At 38.4% G+C, this 11,755-nt stretch overlaps 1 protein-coding gene across 1 annotated transcript; it reads left to right on the top strand.

The window, feature by feature from the left end:
* Positions 1-1,496: 1,496 nt before the first annotated feature.
* Positions 1,497-9,163, top strand: LOC142235669 (uncharacterized). The gene is made up of 4 exons (XM_075306930.1): positions 1,497-6,578; positions 8,795-8,801; positions 8,866-8,928; positions 8,970-9,163. Exons 1-4 carry the CDS (start codon positions 1,497-1,499, stop codon positions 9,161-9,163), a joined length of 5,346 nt encoding a protein of 1,781 aa, XP_075163045.1.
* Positions 9,164-11,755: the final 2,592 nt, after the last annotated feature.

Genomic DNA, 11,755 nt, shown 5'->3' on the forward strand with positions numbered 1-11,755 from the left:
TTTTTATGGCTCGGCGCGTATGTGAATGTCTCAATTATTGACAACATAGCCACTCCACTGGGTTTTACATTTGGCTCCCTTTTTATTGTCTGCAATTTCTTAGTTGAAGAAATTGAGAGAGGAATACTCCGAAAATTCGTTTGTCTCGGGTGTCCGTTAACTTTTTTTTAGAATCTTTTCACACTGCTATTCTTGGGTTTGCAAATTTCTTACATTGTTTTTCGGCAGCATTTACGAAAGTCGGCAGTGGTTGGCTGTCGTCGTTGTCATAATAGTTGATGTTGATGCGCTGTTCGACAGTAGTTGGCTGTCGTTATCGTCATAGTAGTTGACGTTGGAGCGCTGCTTTCGTACATTGGCTGTCATACGTTTGCCTCGTTGTTCGTTGCATCGTGTGTGTGTGCATGTTGGTACGCACAACTTAAAGAGAAAAGCATTAGCTGAAGTCGATCATATAGAGTGACGTCATAGATTTGTCACTTGGTAAATAAAATATTTTTGTTGTTGTACATCAAGTGCAAAGTAATATACGAATATTTTATTGTGGTTGCCACATAAGAGAGCGCATGAAAGCTTCTCTTAATTTATTGTCTCTTAAGCCAACTGATTCGTTTTTGTTTTCAACCCCCATTTGCAAATACTATTGAGTGTTGATTTTTTTGTCTCACCTCGCTCACTGCTTTCGTTGCCCATATCAAGAAGAAGCATATTGTTGGAGTTTTTGTTTTGATTAAAGTATTCTTATATGGTACGGAGTTTTATTGGCTCGACAAATTGTAAATAGTAAAATACATCGAACAAAATTGAAACAATAATTTGATGGTTTATGAACAAAATAAAATTAAACTTTTACGAGTGGAGTTTTGATATTTGGATCATATATACTCATACATTACGAATTGGAAGATCTTGTTGGTATTATTTATTTTGTGCAACATCATAAAAAAAAAGAAAAGGAATTATTGTGATATACTATTTACACATCGAAATTGTCCCTACAAACATTCTGAGTGAAAAATATTTGCCTTGAGCTAGTTAGCGGTCGATCGTATTGAAATTTGTATTTATATGGTTTTGGTTATATATGCAAGCTGTTTGAAAATTTTATTGCCTCTATTGATTGATCGGATTTTTGTTATAATTATATCAAATTTATACTGGTTCTAATCAGCAAACTGATTTTTTTTTTGGAAATAAATTTGCATGTACTTTTGGCTCGTTAAAATAATTATGCTGCAATCAGAAATCGAAACAAAAGTTCCAAATAAAAATTCTGATAAATTTGATTAATTTTCTGTTCGGTCTCGATTGATTTATTCTCACTGCAGATAATATACCATACACTGATCAGTTCGTAAGAATAAAATTAAACGTATTTTATTGAAATTTTTTGGCCCGTTGCTGCCCGTAAATTTTCGTTATTGGTTATACATTTTTGGTTCAATTTGCTTTGATTTTCTGGCAACCTTAATTTGCTGACATAATTTGCAGTAAACATGGGTTTAGTCGAAGAATTTTTATGTCTTTGCGAAGACTTTGAGGCTCATGCTGAGCGAATGAAAGAAACCGATGCGAGTAGTTATAATGAATCGGCGATAGAGGCAGAGAAAAATGAATTAAATGAGTTGTGGGCAGAACTTAAAGAACAGTATAAAAAATGCAGTTCTGACCCAGAGTGTTTGAAAACGAATAAGGCCACTATTAGAAAAAGGAAAGGTGAAGTCCATACGATTTATATGAAATGCATGACAATTGTTGGGAATTGGAAAAATAAATCTGTTGTCTCGTCAGTGAGTCCGAAGACATCTTCATCTTCTGTTAGTGTTCCACCGTGTGACACAGAAGTGTTTTACGGTGATTATGTTTCATGGCCCAGCTTCCGCGATCTTTTCACGGCAATTTATATAAATAATAAGAAACTTAGCCCAGTAGAGAAATTGTACCACTTGTTTCAAAAAACAAGTGGAGAGGCTAGAGAAATTAATCGGGGAGTACAATTGACATCAGAAGGCTTCGATATAGCGTGGTCCAATTTAAAATCTCAGTATGAAAATAAGAGAATTTTAATAAACAATCAACTGAGAATTTTATTTAATTTGCCTCATTGCTCTCAGGAGTCATCTAGTTGTCTCAAAAAGTTACATAGAGATATTTCAAACTGTATCTCAGTGCTGAAATTGTATAAAATTGATGTCGGGTCATGGGATCCAATTTTTGTGTTCCAATGCTCTTCAAAGTTACCCAAGCTCACGTTGTCGCTATGGGAACAATCGATTGGGGAGAAAACGGAACTCCCAAAATGGGAAGATTTGAGTAAATTTTTAATAGAAAGATTTCAGACCATAGAAAGCGTATCTGATATGATGAATACGCAAGAATCTGGCCCACGACATAAGAAGATTGGCAATTTCGATAATTCGAAGCAATCAAAGGTTCACCATACAAAGGTTAACACGGTGAAGTGTGTGTTGTGTAAGGAAGTGCATGAATTGAAATTTTGTCCCAAATTTCTTAATATGAACCCGAAGCAAAGAATAGCTGCAGTTAGAAGAGATAGAAGCTGCTTGAATTGTCTAGCCCGTGGTCATGGGGCAGCAAAATGTAATAGTAAGGCTACATGTACAAAATGTGGCGCTAAGCATCATACTATGTTGCATATAGTAAGAGGCGAGCAACAAAGTAATCCTGGTGTAGGTAATATGTCAGGTGATTTACAGACAACACAGAATATACAGTCCGCTCCAACGCCATCCACATCTCACAATGTGAGGGCATACCATATGTCCGTCTGTAATAAAACAATGTTAGCTACGGCTTGGATTAATATTTTGAAAGATGGTTTGGCTCACAAAGTCAGAGCTTTAATTGACCCGTGTTCTGATGACACATTTATTTCAAAGAAAATACAAAGATTATTGAATTTGCCAACTAAGCCCATCTCGGCCGAAGTAACAGGTTTGGGGGGTGGTGCTGTAACGCGATGTTCTCATATAGCGTTTTTGACAATTGGCTCAATTCTTAATAACAATTTCACTGCGGAAATTGATGCACTAGTTGTGTGCGATGTTACAGGCGATGTGCCTACTCACTCATTTGATAATTCTCTGGTTGATCAACTTCCAAATTTGGAATATGCTGATCCAAATTTCTTCCATACTGGCCCGATAGATATCCTCATTGGAGGTAATTTATACCCGTTGATTTTACGAGAAGGAGTAAAACACGGAATTCTTGGCTCGCTGGTAGCTCAGCAAACAGTATTTGGCTGGATTGTTACTGGCCCAGCGAATGATAGAGATTCAGGACGTGTGGTTCGAGTCTCTCACTGTACTAGGGTATCAATTGATGAGCAATTGACTAAGTTTTGGGAAATAGAAGAAGTTGGTAAAGACATAACTATGTCTAAAGATGATTGGCTCTGTGAAAATATTTATAGAAATACAACAAAACGGATAGCCAATGGTAGATATATGGTAGATTTACCCTTTAAGCCAGAAAATCCCTTGAGTGCTTCAAAAAATTCTAATAGATATATTGCACTTTGTCAATTTTTGAGGAATGAAAAATCTTTGTCTCGAAAGCCTCAGTTGAAAGAGATGTACGATGAAGTCATCAAAGAATATTTGTCACTAGGACATATGGAGAAAGTTGAAACTCCAAATATTGAAGCCTGCGATTATTTTTATTTGCCTCATCATGGCGTTTTTAAACCAGACAGTACCACGACCAAATTGCGTGTGGTATTTAACGCATCTTGCCCATCGGTAAATGGGAAAAGTCTTAATGACGCACTATATGTTGGCCCAGTGTTACAAAAAGACATCATTTCGTTGATGTTAAATTGGCGCTTTTACAGATTCGTGTTTAACGCAGATATCACGAAGATGTATAGACAGATACTTGTCAATCCGAAACATGTCCCATACCAGCGAATTTTATATCGTGACTCTCCTGACGACGAGATTCAAGACTACCAACTTAAAACGGTAACGTTTGGCGTCAACTGCGCCCCGTTTTTGGCTCTTCGAACTTTGCTTCAGTTGGCTGAAGATGAGAAAGAAAGGTTTCCGATAGGGTCAAAAATTTTAAAAGAGAACATGTATGTTGATGATTCTTTAGTGGGAGCTCATTCCGTTTCGGAGGCATTAGAAGCTCGAAACCAATTAATTGCGATTTTGGAATCTGCAGGCATCCAACTAAGAAAATGGACCTCTAATAGAAGAGAAATTTTAGAAGATTTGCCTCGGGACCATTTACTCAATGAACAATTTTTGGATTTTGATGAAAAGAGTTCGGTTAAGACTCTTGGCATAAGGTGGGATGCTGTCTCAGACGAATTTTATTTCGTAACGGAAAAATTGGCCAATAAAGAGACATATACAAAAAGAGAGGTGCTCTCAGTCATAGCGAGACTTTTTGATCCATTAGGTTGGCTCTCACCGGTAGTGATAAATGCTAAAATACTAATGCAAATGATGTGGCTCGATGATATTGGATGGGATGATCCAATAAAACCATTAACATTGCTCAAATGGAAAGCGTTTGTTTCAAACTATAGAGAAATTGATCAGATTAGAATAGATCGATGGTTGAATTATTCTCCAGAGTGTCGGATAGAGTATCACGGGTTTTGTGACTCATCTGAGCTTGCATATGCCGCCGTATTGTACGTTCGGGTGGAAGTAGGAGACATGGCTCATTCTAAATTACTTGTAGCCAAGTCAAAGGTAGCACCTATAAAGAAAATGTCTGTCCCAAGGCTTGAGCTTTGCGGTGCTCTGCTTATGGCAAAATTGGCAGATTTTGTATTGCCTCAATTGCATGTGCAACCATACACTTTGTTTCTTTGGTCGGATTCTATGATAGTCTTATCTTGGCTCAAAAAACCATCACATAGTTGGACTACATTTGTAGCCAACAGGGTTGCAATTATTCATGAGAAGGTCGGGGATAATTGGAGACATGTAGGTACATCGGAAAACCCCGCAGACCTAGCAACCCGGGGGCTGACCCCTTTAGAACTAAAGGGGAGTGATTTATGGTGGCATGGGCCATCTTGGTTACGCAAAGATAGAAGATTTTGGCCCTCAACACCAAACATTGCGGATACATCTTTAGAATCAAAACCTATGCAAGCTCTTGTTGCTAGGTCGGAGAAAATGGAAGACATTTTAGATAGGTTTTCTTGTCTCTCAAGGGCACTACGCGTATTATCATACGTTTTACGTTTTGTGGCGCATACTCATCGTTCTTTGAAGCGAATTTGCGTTCATGGCTCTCTCGAATTATCGTCCGAAGAATTGACTCAAACGAAATTTAAACTTATTACTTTGTCGCAAAAGATGTATTTTCCTGCCGAATTCAATTGTCTCAGTCGTAAACAAAAACTGCCGTCGAACAGTCCTCTTCTCACTCTTACCCCGTTTTTAGATAAATACGATATTATTCGCGCTAATGGGCGCCTTGGATCTACATTGGCCCTTTCTTACGAAGAAAGGCACCCTTTTGTCCTCGCTTATAAAAGCAGATTGTCTCTACTTTATGTTGAGTTCATACACCGTCAAACTCTACATGGTGGCCTTCAGTTGACTCTAGCCACTATAAGACTAGAGTGCTGGATAATTCGTGCGAAAAATCTTATTAAGGCCCGAATAAATCGATGCAAAGAGTGCACAATTTCGCGTCAGCAGCGACAGGGACAGATAATGGCTCCTCTGCCAGTAGAACGAACCACTTTTGGCAGACCCTTTGCTACTACTGGGGTTGACTACGCTGGCCCGTTCGACATTAAGAATTTCCACGGTCGAGGATGTCGGATAACTAAAGGTTACATTTGTCTCTTTATTTGTTTTGTTACTAAAGCGGTTCACTTGAAACCAGTTGGCGACCTTTCGACACCAGCTTTCCTAGCTGCCTTCTCTCGTTTTGTCTCACGAAGGGGATGTACACGAAAAATGTATTCGGACAACGGGAGAAACTTTGTTGGCGCTGCCAGAGAGCTAGATGCAAACCTCAAAAAAGTTATCTCTCAGCTGGGTGATGAAATTGTCTCACGATATGGTTTCCAGCAGGTAGAATGGCATTTTATACCAGCCGCAGCTCCTCATATGGGAGGGCTGTGGGAGGCCGGTGTCAAAAGCTGCAAAACCCATCTGAAAAAGGTTTCCGGTCAAATCCGACACACTTTCGAAGAGTTCGCAACTATACTTAGCTCAATCGAATGCTGCATGAATTCTAGGCCTTTGTCTCCGCTTTCTGATAAGCAAGATGATATTGCTGCACTTACACCAGCACATTTTTTGGTTGGCTCTTCACTTCTTTCGCCCGCACAAAACGAGGAAATTCCTACAAAAACTTCGCTTCTGAATAGATGGCGAAAAATCAAAATTATCCAACAAGAATTTTGTCGCCGTTGGAAGTCAGAGTATTTGACTGAGCTCAATAAACGATTTAAATGGAAATCGCCCAGAGAAAATTTGGCTCTAAATGACCTTGTTGTCTTACGGAATGAAAATGTTTGTCCCACCGATTGGCGACTTGGACGCATCGTTCAGCTGCACACGGGGAGAGATGGTCAAGTGAGGGTAGTCGACGTGCGAACACAAGCTGGCATAGTCACTCGCCCTGTACATAAGCTCGTGCTTCTTCCCCGAGAAAAATAACTAACTAAATATCGGTCAGCCCATTACCTTACATTTGTCTTTTTGTTTTGGACCAATCAAGATTGACGTCGAGTTGGACAAACATCACATTTAAAATTAAATTCAAATTTATGTATACAATTTTCTCTTGAAATATTTATTATTTTCGATGAAATTCTTTAAACGTTGGCTCATTATAAATTGGATTTTTCGTAACCAATATGAATTGTTATTTAACGAATTTTTATACTCTTTTTTATATTCTTTTTTTTATATAAACTTATGTTATACCACTAAATTCTATTATTTCTATTATTTATTTTTGTTTTGCACAGTCGGTGCAAGGGGGGCGGTATGTTCACGTAAGCATTGGACCCACTGTATTGAGTGGTATTACGTGAACAGATCGCCTTCGCTCTCTGCCGTTTGCCCCTCTCACTCTAATTTCGTTAAGTTCTATTTCGTTAAGTTTTACATTGAAGTGTCAAAAGGGACATTCAATTAATCCAAGTTTTCCTTCTTACAGTTGTTCTTTTAATCCAACAAGAGGCAGACGGCAGTGAATAGTGAAAGATTAAATTAAAGTAGAGACAATAATGAAATAAATAGTGATTTACCGTTTGTATTTGGAACAATAAGAAAACACTATTTCAAATAAATAAGCTAAAGTGAAATTCAAACGAAGTGTGTGGTTATTTACCAGAGGCAAAATAAATACGCGTTGCCCCAGCATTGTGGCCCTTACTCACGGTTGAGGTAACATAAATAAATAAAGATTAGTGCCCCAACTAAACAGAACATAATGTGGACACCTATTGACCTAACCCAAGAACCTGCAAAGCTTTAAGATCACAAAATTTTCATGCTACACTAAAGGGCAACAACTGATTCACCTACAGCCTACCTAAGGGAGCTCACTTAGTCAGGGGAGGAGACAGTAAAAATGGGCAAATACCCTACCTTACCACACCAAGTCTTTGCAAATCCTTTGACAAACGTTACTCTCAAGGGGACGTTTTGATAAAAAAAATATAATTAAATCTAACAAAAAAAATAGTTAAAACTACTATATATAATAAATTAACGTCTAATAAATGAATAACAGTATTATAAATATATAAATTTTCCGAATTAGAATTCCCAATTCCTAGGTTCCAGCTTCATTAGTATATGAAAGACTTAAGCAGCCAATCACACTCTCTTTGAAATGTTGTACTTTCGTGTGTATTGGTGTAATTTCAAATTAAGTTTTTTTTTGCATACGTGTGTGTAATAATAAAAACGATTTATAATGATAATCTTGTTGCCGCTTCTAGGCGCACTTCCGGTGGATAAATTAATTTCCCCAACTCTGGGTTTGCGATCGTGTAATATAAATCTTGGATTTCCAACAAAAATAGGTCGTCTTTCACTATGACAATTGCACGGCCGGTCTCTTAAAAATTGTTTCTTTACTCTACAATACGTCCTACCTTAGGAACACAAAGATTCACCCTCTGCCACTACTTTTAATTCCATAAACTTGGCTGCTTCCATAAAGGGACAAATCCAATATTCACTGCCGTTCTTTCTTTCCTAGAGTACTCTGTTTTCGTCTCTCCGGTGCTCCCAAGTGGACAATACCAAAAATACAGGCCTCCTGTTCGTCCAGGAGGCTTTCCTTGACACTGGTTTCGTTTTCACACCGCCAAATAAATAAAAAAACACTAGATCCACCAATATAATTATATTTATAATTATAATTATTATTACAATTATTCCCGGTTCTCTTTCAATTATATCGAATCGCCTTAAACCACACCGACACAGATAACTCGACTGCTTAGAATTTATCCCAAATGTGTCCAAATCACCCCCTTTTATAGCCTCGATCTCTCTCAATTTTTCCAGGGAAGCCATCTTTACTTGGTACCCCCCCATGTATCCACTATCCATCTCTTTCTGAACATTTTCATTACCTCTATTTTATGCTAATTTTCTTTAACTTAACGCATTTCAGGGGTAATTTATGAATTAAAACTGTTTTACCGACCTACAGTTATCCAACAACAATTCCACCCTGTGTACTATTGGTTGCACTATCTAACACTAACACGTCATCTGACATATCCTACCTACTAAACACATCTCATAGTATTTCTTCTTTTTTTCAGCTTGATGGTTTGTCGTTCCCTCAAAATTGTAATTATTCTTATATTAATCTATTGACCTTCTCTCTTTTCAGGTGGGACATCCCGCAGTGGCATCTGCATACTCAGTGACAAGAATTGCGGAAAATATCCGACTAGTGCTGGATACTTTCCACAACTCTTACTTTGCGACATACAGATGCTCATGCCAGATGTCTAACAGACTGGGCCCAAGCAGCCGTGGAAACGCCACCGCATATCCGAGCTTCCCCCAGATCTCCTGCCCCGCCCGGGCAAGCTCTCCGTACAAGCGTATTACCACATGAGACTTGCACCGGCCAGTATGGATTGGTCTCGTGTAAGGGCCAATCCCAACGAGGGAAACAAATATGAAAACAACAACAACCACGAATTAACAAACAAATAAAAACACACTTGGGCACGGCGGCCACGGCCACATACACTAAAAACGGCCAGCTGTCCCGAGTGTGTCCTATAGCTATCCCTGGCCTTCCCATCATGTGGCAAATTATCCGGAGGCTGGGGAATAATGTGGATTGGTGGCCGCCACTTAGGCTAAACGGCTACCCCCTAGGGAACCTCCACGCAAATTTTTCTTTCTTTTTTTTTTTTTTGTGCGCAGCAACAACAACCTCTCAATACCACTCGTATATTAGGGTGGCACGCAACAAAACACCTGGTCTGTCAAGACTTCGCCGACAGAACAGATGTGCGGGGTAATAATGGGTTATCTTGCGAATTTGTGCACCAACGTGGGGAACTCCCACACCCTGAAAAAAAAAAGCCGGGCATCATAAATATTAGGGAAGTATACGAAACTCGATTCCTGTTAAAGACTTCGTTACTTTTGTCGGTTATTTTTAGGTCTTTTTCTCGCTCGTCATTTATTCCTGCCCTCAACGCCGTGGTCCTAAGGAAAATGCCCCCGCATGTTCATTCAGGTGAGCAATCAAATAGCCTACTCGAGTCAGGAACGTCTTTTATCGGGTGTATCGGTACGACGTCCTTGTTATTAGTCGAAATAACGTATTAAATTGTATACTTAAAAAGGAAATCTGTATAAAAAAAAAGTTTGATAGCTAAGGTGTATACTATGTTCGGTTTTCGAGTTGAACATCACTTTATTTTCGCGATTACTTTCCTGAAATAATATTATATCTGAAAACAAGCTTATTCATGTAAATTCTTGCCGAACTCTTATGGAACAAGAAACTCAATTGATGTTAATTTATCTACTTTATATTGAACTGTTTTAATAAAGCAACCGCGAAAATTTCAACTCCAAATGCGAACATAGTACTTACCGTGAAACATGGGTGTATAATACCGTTAAAAAATGTACAATTAGGCAAAATTCGTATAATTACGATATAAACTGAAACAAAAAAAAAAAAAATAGACAAAAACAAATAGGTCTTTATATAAATAAAGGGAAACACGCATACGAGGTATCATTTGGATTGGTCCATTCGGTTCATATCACAGATATCACTTGAATTGCACTATAGATTTAGACAAATAACAATATCAGGATGAATACAAAACCAAAATAGGAATCTATGGTCGTCATCTCATTGGTAATATCAACCTAATGTTGCACTTAAATTCCTAACCTATATTGCACTATGTCTGTATATCTTTTACATGATATGTACCTAGGGGTTTCCCTTGCAAAGTCTCAAGCTCATACATGTTATTGCCGATGGGTTTCACGTTGTACGTTTCACGTACATTTTAAAAATTTTTTACAAAATTTAGCATTTCGATCCTTAGCGAAATTAGACAATACGTTATTGCGGCGATATACCTCTTGACCCGGAATAAACTTTACGATTCGTGCGCGCCTATTATATCTCTCTGAACTTCGTTCATATGCCTCATGCATTTGTCCCTTTACTTTTTCCCTTATCATCTCCAACTTTTCTGTCCTTCGTAAATCCTGAATCTCATGGTCGGATAAAGACTTCAATTTCCGAGCTAGTTTATAATCCGTGCCACTAGAAAACATATGATAGCCAAAAAGGGAAAAGAAAGGGGTGACCCCTGTAGCAGAATGTACCGAGGTTCGAAGTGCACATTCTATTTCGGAGAGATAAAGATCCCAATCCCGATGGTCACTATCCAAATAAGTCCTAATCGCAGAAATAACCGATTGATTAACCCTTTCGGACGCGATTGATTGGGGTGAATAGAATGCTGTTTTCATATGACTTATCCTATACCTCGATATCATATCCTGAAACGTCTTCGATATGAATTGTGCACCGTTATCGCTGTGGATCACTTCCGGTACACCAAATTTATGGAAGATCTCGCATATTAAAAATTTTATCACATTGTTCGCCGTAGCCTCGCGCATAGCTTTCAAAAAGGTGAATTTGGTGAAGTGATCCACCACGATTGCCATTTTTAGATCGTGGATACTTCCCAAGAAAATCGATGTAAAGTTTCTGAAATGGTCTATCAGTTACAACTTCTTGCCCGATTTGTGGTCTCAAATTTCTATTGCAAGGTTTCGTTTCCCTACAAGTTTGGCAATTCCTAATATATTGTTTTACCTGACTTGCCATTTTAGGCCAATAGAAAAACCGCTTAACTCTTTCGAGTGTTTTTACAACACCCCCGTGAGCAGTTGTGAGAGTATCGTGGGCCCTTTCAATTATTGCATTTGTAATGGCTGACGGTACCCACAACTTCCACTTGCATTCCTCACCGATATCCTGATCAAAATTAGTCCTTTTAAAAATGTACCCGTCCTCAATTTTCAAATCCGGTAGATTATCCTTATTCCTGGTGATAGTTTCAATCAAATCAAGATATTCCTCACCTTCAAACTCTGTAGATTCAAAATCCAATAATTCATTCTGATAAATCTCATCCACGCTTATATTCTGTGGAGCCCTAGATAACATGTCCGCAACTACATTATCCGAACCTTTCCTATGTTCAATTTCAAAATCATAC

The sequence above is a fragment of the Haematobia irritans genome, chromosome 4, assembly GCF_050003625.1.
Source record: "Haematobia irritans isolate KBUSLIRL chromosome 4, ASM5000362v1, whole genome shotgun sequence".
NCBI classification, from domain to species: Eukaryota; Metazoa; Arthropoda; class Insecta; order Diptera; family Muscidae; genus Haematobia; species Haematobia irritans.